The 6,076-nt window shown below is 55.6% G+C and overlaps 1 protein-coding gene across 1 annotated transcript; it reads right to left on the reverse strand.

The window, feature by feature from the left end:
* Nucleotides 1-949: 949 nt before the first annotated feature.
* LOC102967093 (pulmonary surfactant-associated protein A-like) lies at nucleotides 950-5,374 on the reverse strand. The gene is made up of 5 exons (XM_007095607.3): nucleotides 5,278-5,374; nucleotides 4,303-4,497; nucleotides 3,900-4,019; nucleotides 3,105-3,182; nucleotides 950-2,417 (listed from the first exon to the last, which is right to left on the reverse strand). The coding sequence occupies exons 1-5, from the start codon at nucleotides 5,279-5,281 to the stop codon at nucleotides 2,041-2,043; spliced, it is 774 nt and encodes a 257-aa protein (XP_007095669.3). The 5' UTR covers nucleotides 5,282-5,374; the 3' UTR covers nucleotides 950-2,040.
* Nucleotides 5,375-6,076: the final 702 nt, after the last annotated feature.

Below are 6,076 nucleotides of genomic sequence, written 5' to 3' on the forward strand. Positions count from 1 at the left end.
TGGGGTTTGATCCACAGCTCTCTTTTGCCCAAGAAAAGATGCAGTGAGCGAGAGCATTTGAAGATGTAAAGGTAGGAGAAGGGGGGATCTTTCTGGAGATGGGGCACATACGTGTCTCCTGCCCCCTCAAGCAAGTAGAGACGCAGTCTGATTCCCACACATCCCTGGAGCACGGGGACTCGGTCCCTTTTCATGTAGACCTGAGGCTGAGGTGGCTCACAGAGGCTGGGACAGAGCCCCGAATGCCATCGTCTTTGGGCTATGGAAAACATCCAGGTGGCTAAGCGGAAAATGGAAGGCGTGATATTACCACCCACCAAGGGACCATGAGGACTTAGATCAGGCATTATCTTAACACCAGCCCTCAATGACGACGCCCATATGTTCTTCCAGGTGTTTTTTGTAGCTCACCATACGCTCGTACCATATGTGTGTACAACATACAGCTGCACCAGTTGGAAGCAGGTCACCTCTCCCATCCAACAAAGAAGGCATTTACCTGAGACCCCAGCGGTCCATTTTTCAGGCAAGTGGGGGCTTGGAACCAGAGTTCATTTGATTTACAAAAATTCAGAAATGTGTTGTTTCTTTTTCTTTTCTTTCTTTCTTTCTTTCTTTCTTTCTTTCTTTCTTTCTTTTCTTTCTTTTCTTTCTTTCTTTCTCTCTCTCTCTCTCTCTTTCTTTCTTTCTTTCTTTTTTTTTTGAGAGAGAGAGAGGGCACAGGTGAGTGAGGGGCAGAGAGAGAGAAGGAAGGAGAGAGAGAGAAGCAGGGCTCATCTGAAATGGGGTTCATGTTCACCCAATTAAGGGCTCGAGCACACCCAGTGAGGGACTCTAAGTCACCAACCGTGGGATCATGACCCGAGCTGAAGTAAGATGCTTAATGACTGAGCCACCCAAGCACCCGGGAACGTGTTATTTCTTGAAACCAAAGCAATGAAAACTCACGTTAACGCAGTCATGATTTATTACACGGAAATCGCCTCTGTCCGGCAAGAGGTGACGTGGTTGTGAGCATAAACCTCAGGTCCAGGTAGATAGGTGTGAGTCCAGCCTCTGCCACTTGCCCCAAGTAATAAAACTCAAAACACTTAACTTCTCTAAGTTTCAGCGTCCTTGTATAAAAATGGGGAAAATAAGGCTGGGCCTATGGTGTTGGGTAAAGATGAAATCATACTCCAAAAGGTGTATTAGAAGTGCTTGGCAAGTTTCTGGGTACCCAGGCTCGGCACATACGCTATTTACGTGCTCGATAAATAGCTCGTGGCGTGGATGGTGCGAGCAACTTACGGAGACCCAAAACGGTGTGGGGATATGTCCATCGGCAGGAAGGAGCGTGGATTATGTCTGGGGTCAGGGACGAGATCTTCCCTAGTGATGTAAACTGGCTGCTTTTAGGTCAGGGAGTTGAGCAGGCAACCCAAGACTCAAGGAAGTGGATAATCCGTGCCAATCGCCAGGGTTAGGTTGGCCTCCACCACGCTGGGACACCACCTTGCCCTCTGACCTCACGGAGACAGAGACCGGATAATCCCAAACGGGTCCTTAGCTCCCGCATTTGGAATTCCCCAGAATTCCACCTGTCTCTATCATTATGCTTGACCCGAACTGCTAAATCTTGATGGGGCTGGGCAGGTGGTAGTCTGCAGAGTTAAGAGTCGGGGAAGCCAGGAAGCAGCCACCTTCTGTGTGATTTTGGAGGGAACTTCCATCCCGGGGCCTCACTGTTGCCATCTAGAAATGAAGGGACTGGACAAGAAGAGGAAGAAGGAAGTCTCCGTCTCTTCCAAAGGGCAAAGTTAGGAGCGGGGCCCAGATTGCATTACCGGGAAAGGCTCAGGGGGAGTGTCAGACTGATTCATGATGTGGGTGGGGATTCAGGGCCTGTCGGGGGAGTGGAGTGGCTAAGAATGCCTCCCGCCCTAACAGCCACAAATACAATTTTGTTGAAAAGGAGCATCTCAGAGATCAGGTGCATCTTCAGGATGGAGGCCGAAAGGCAAGGCAGGGCCCTATCTACCCTGTGGCCTGGGCGCCCGCTCAAAACTCACAGATGGCCAGGCGGTACTGCAGGCAGTTTTTGTTATTCCACTGCCCATCTGTGTACATCTCCACGCACTTCTCTTTGCCCCCACCCCTGGGCTCTCCTGGGTACCAGTTGGTGTAATTCACGGGGGCCCCATCCAGGTAGCAGAAGTCTCCAGGGCTGGGGCCCTCCTCCAGGCCCAGGTAGGCGTAAGTGTTGTGCTTCTTCACGATGCTGGCGATGGCTTCGTTCTCTTCTGGGCTCGTGGGGACAGCAATGCGGCCACCTGCTCTGGCACATGACTCTCTAATGACATCAAAATTAACCGACTGCCCATTGGTGGAGAAGACCTTTTCTCCCACTACCAGCATGGACTCCTGCAAACTTAGGACTGGAGCAGAAGAACCGAGTCAGGCCACAGACCGCTCTAGATCTAAGTCCCTTCCCTCACTCGGGCTCTCGGCTTTCACGCCCTCTCTGCCTCTCCTCTCTCTACCAACCCTAGTCTTCCCAAATTCCCCTCCATGCTCTCATCATCCCATTCATTTGTTCACCCATTTAACACCTACTTATTTTCCACCCATTTAACAACTGCGTTTTCCTGGGGCTCGACAGAAAGCAACATAGGCAGAGACCTTGCACTCCCCTGACATAGGGAACTGATCTGTGTCTACCTCTGGCTTTCTGAGTCATTCAAAGACATCAGGAAAGGGAAAGTTTCATTCTTTTCCCCCAAGACCTGTCTGTCAAGTCTCTAGGGTCTGGGGGCACCTGGGTGGTTCATTCTGTTAAGCGTCCAGCTCTTGATTTTGGCTCAGGTCATGATCTCACAGCTCGTGGGATCGAGCCCCGAGTTGGGCTCTGCACTGGCAACATGGAGCCTGCTTGGGATTCTCTCTCTCTCCCTCTCTCTCTCTGCCTCTTCCCTGCTTGCTCATGCATCCTCTCTCTGTCCCTCTCTCTCTCAAAATAAATAAATAAACTTAAAAAAAGGCTCTAGGTTCTGGAGCCTGATGCTGGGCAGCAGAGGAACTTATGGGAGACCCTCTGTGCTAGAGGCCCTGGGGAGCCCCCTTACCTCCCATGGCCTGCTGGATCTGATGTCTCAAGTCACGGAGTGTGGTTTGGAGCTCCTCATCTAGAGAAGCTGGAAGCCCTGTCAAGAGATTCCCACCCAAGATGAGGGCGAGCCAACAAACACCCCCCCACTAGCCGCCAAGCAAGCATGCTGCCAGCTGCAAGCCTGGCATTCTGCCCTTTGCTTGTCCGTCCCCACCACTCAGGCCCTGGAGTATGTGTCCACACGCCCTGCATCCTTTGACGCAGCCCTGCACCTGCTGGACCCCTCCCTGCGCGTCTTTCCTGCCTGTCCTTTAATGGCTCTGTCTGCCCACTCCTAAGGATTTTTCCGGTTTGGACGCAAGCTCCCTTCCCTCACCCTCCACCAAAAGCAAACCTGGCTCTTTCTGCAGCCTCCTGATTGACCTTGGTCACCGCTCTGAGCTTTGCAGTTCCGCTCTGTGTGGGGGGCTCCCATTCACCTCATCTGCCTGGACCCCACCTAGCTCCCTACACCTTTCACAGTGCCCCCCAGTGCCTCAGCCCTAGGAAGTGCCTTCCCTGCCTCCCATGCTGTCCCCACCCCACCCCTGACGCCCTGCCCATCCCGATGTGTGGAGCGCCCTCGGCACCCACAGTCCCTCCCTGTGGCGCACTACTGAGGCATCTCCGGCTCCTCTCCCCGGCCTCATCTTCTCTCACTTAGGTTGAGCGCCATGACTTTCGGGGACCTCCACGGTTCTGTCTGATCCCCATCATCCCGCATGTGGCTGGTCACGTGGGCGCGGTGCCTGTGTGGATGCGGCCCGCTCACCTGGAGGGCCTCTCTCGCCAGGCTCCCCCTGTACTCCACGCTCTCCAGCGACGCCAGGGGCTCCGGTCAGCCCATTAGGCCCGGAGTAGGCTGGTGTTCCTCCAGGCGGGCCCATCGGGCCTGGAAAGAGAAGGGGACACTGATCTGTCGTATCCACCACCCACAGCTGGGCTGGGGCTGATGTGAAGTGACCTCCCTTATCAGCCGAGCTGACTCACCTGTCACCTCATGGGCACTCTGAGGGTAGACTCTCCAGGGCTGCTCTAGTCTAAGGCCCCCCAGGGACCGCCCACCGCGCCCACCATCCGGCCGACCGTTGGACCAGCCCAGAGCCCTGGACGGGTGGGCCTCCTGAAGGCAGGTCATTGTCCCTCGGCTGAGGCTCGGGCCTCTCACTCAGTACCTGGAGGCCCAGGGTCTCCTTTGATGCCGTCTCTCCCATCTCTGCCCGGCAGGCCGTGGGATCCAGGAGTGCCGGGGATGCCAGGATTTCCGATACAGACCTCCTTCACCTTGTACTCCATGCCGGAAGCCATCAGCAAGGCCAGAGTGAGGACCAAAGAAGACAGCAACATGGCTTCTGTTGCAGTGGTTCCTCCTGCGGAAAGAAAGGGCCACCGGCCCATCTGAAGCATCTGCAAAGGTTTCCCCCTTGCTGGGCTTTGTTTCAGGCACAGGGCCAGGCCCGAGGGCTCGGGCAGGTACAGACAGGACTTTGAGAAAGACCCCAACTATCCTTGGAAACCCCCGGCCTCCTCTGCAGTCTCATGCCTCACCTCTCGGGCTGGAGGCCGTGTGGCACCTGGGCTGGTGGGGAGGGCCTGGGCTGTCAGGGGGCCTGGCGTCTAATGCAATCTCTGGTCATACCTCGCTGTGTGACCGCAGGAACTCGTGTCACCTGTCCTGACTTCTGCTAAAACTTCTGCGCCCTGGAGACAATCCTGACCTGTCCCTCTCAGGCTTTGGGGTTCACTCCCTCTGTTCCTATACTCTCAGCTACCCTCTTGCGGGGTCTCAGGGGCCATGTTCCTGAGGATAAACAATAGATGACCAGTGTCGATGATAGGACATCCCGCCCCCCCCCCCCCCCCCCCCCCGCTGCTGGGGAGTCCCCTTCTCCTTGGCAGGCTGTCCTCTCCCTCACTGGCAGGGAGTTTCCAGGGACAGTGGATCTGGCCGAGGAGCATGGCGGAGTATAAGGATATTCTCAAGCCCATCTTCCTGCATCCATAGTTATGATTCTGGGAACACCTCCCCGTGGTGCATGCGGAGGCCCCCTTCTTCCCAGGCTGACCCTTAGTTGTGTTTGTGATTGCTGGGCTGGCTCTCATGGCCTGTAACCCGTGCACTGGGTAAGACGGGATGGGGCTAAACTTACCCATCCAACAGAGCCCACGGGGATCTCTGCCTTCAGGTCAGAGTGGAGAGGTGGGCAGCACCATTTATATGGATGCAGGCTACCAGGCTTCCTCTCCACCCCAGAGAGGCTCCTGTCACAAGGGCCTCTATTTGGGGAAGGGCCAGTCAGGAAGCGGCCATCTTGTTTACACAGCAACATTCCCTCTCAGGGCACTCAGGCTGGAGGGGCACTTAGAAAACCGGCTAAAGAGAAACTCCAGGCCCGTAAGCAGGGAAATGTCTCATGGGGTGGGACTCTGACTTCCCCAGCAGTGAAAGGGGAGAACACTTACATAGGCACCGGCGGGGGCACGCAGCAAAGGGAGGCTTCTCCCTCCTGGGCCTCGGCCCCGTCCTGGCTGGTGACACATTCGTAGAACCACCACCACCATCCCCCAGATGCCCACCAGCAGGAGACGACATACCAGGGTTGTACTCTTTTCCCAGGGGAGCGAAGATCTACGGGAATGTCTCCATGTGACTCCTTCCCGGGGCCATTCCGGTTCCAGAGCCTCTTCAGCTCTTGGGAGGGGGCCATTTGGTTCCAGGCAGTACAGAGGCCATGGCTTAAGAAGAGGGTGGTCAGGTGGAACTAGGACAAAGTGTATGTCATGGGACACGCCTCACCACCGAGCGGCCCATACACATCCCCTACTCCCCACCCCAGCCTCACAGCTCCTGCTTCTGGAGCCCGTGGCTAAGTCAGTGGGCACGTGGATCGGAGTCGCAGGAAAACCCTTTCCATGTTCCCCTTTCCTCTGTCCTGGCAGGCTCAGCTG

This window comes from Panthera tigris, chromosome D2 (assembly GCF_018350195.1).
Source record: "Panthera tigris isolate Pti1 chromosome D2, P.tigris_Pti1_mat1.1, whole genome shotgun sequence".
Taxonomy (NCBI): Eukaryota; Metazoa; Chordata; class Mammalia; order Carnivora; family Felidae; genus Panthera; species Panthera tigris.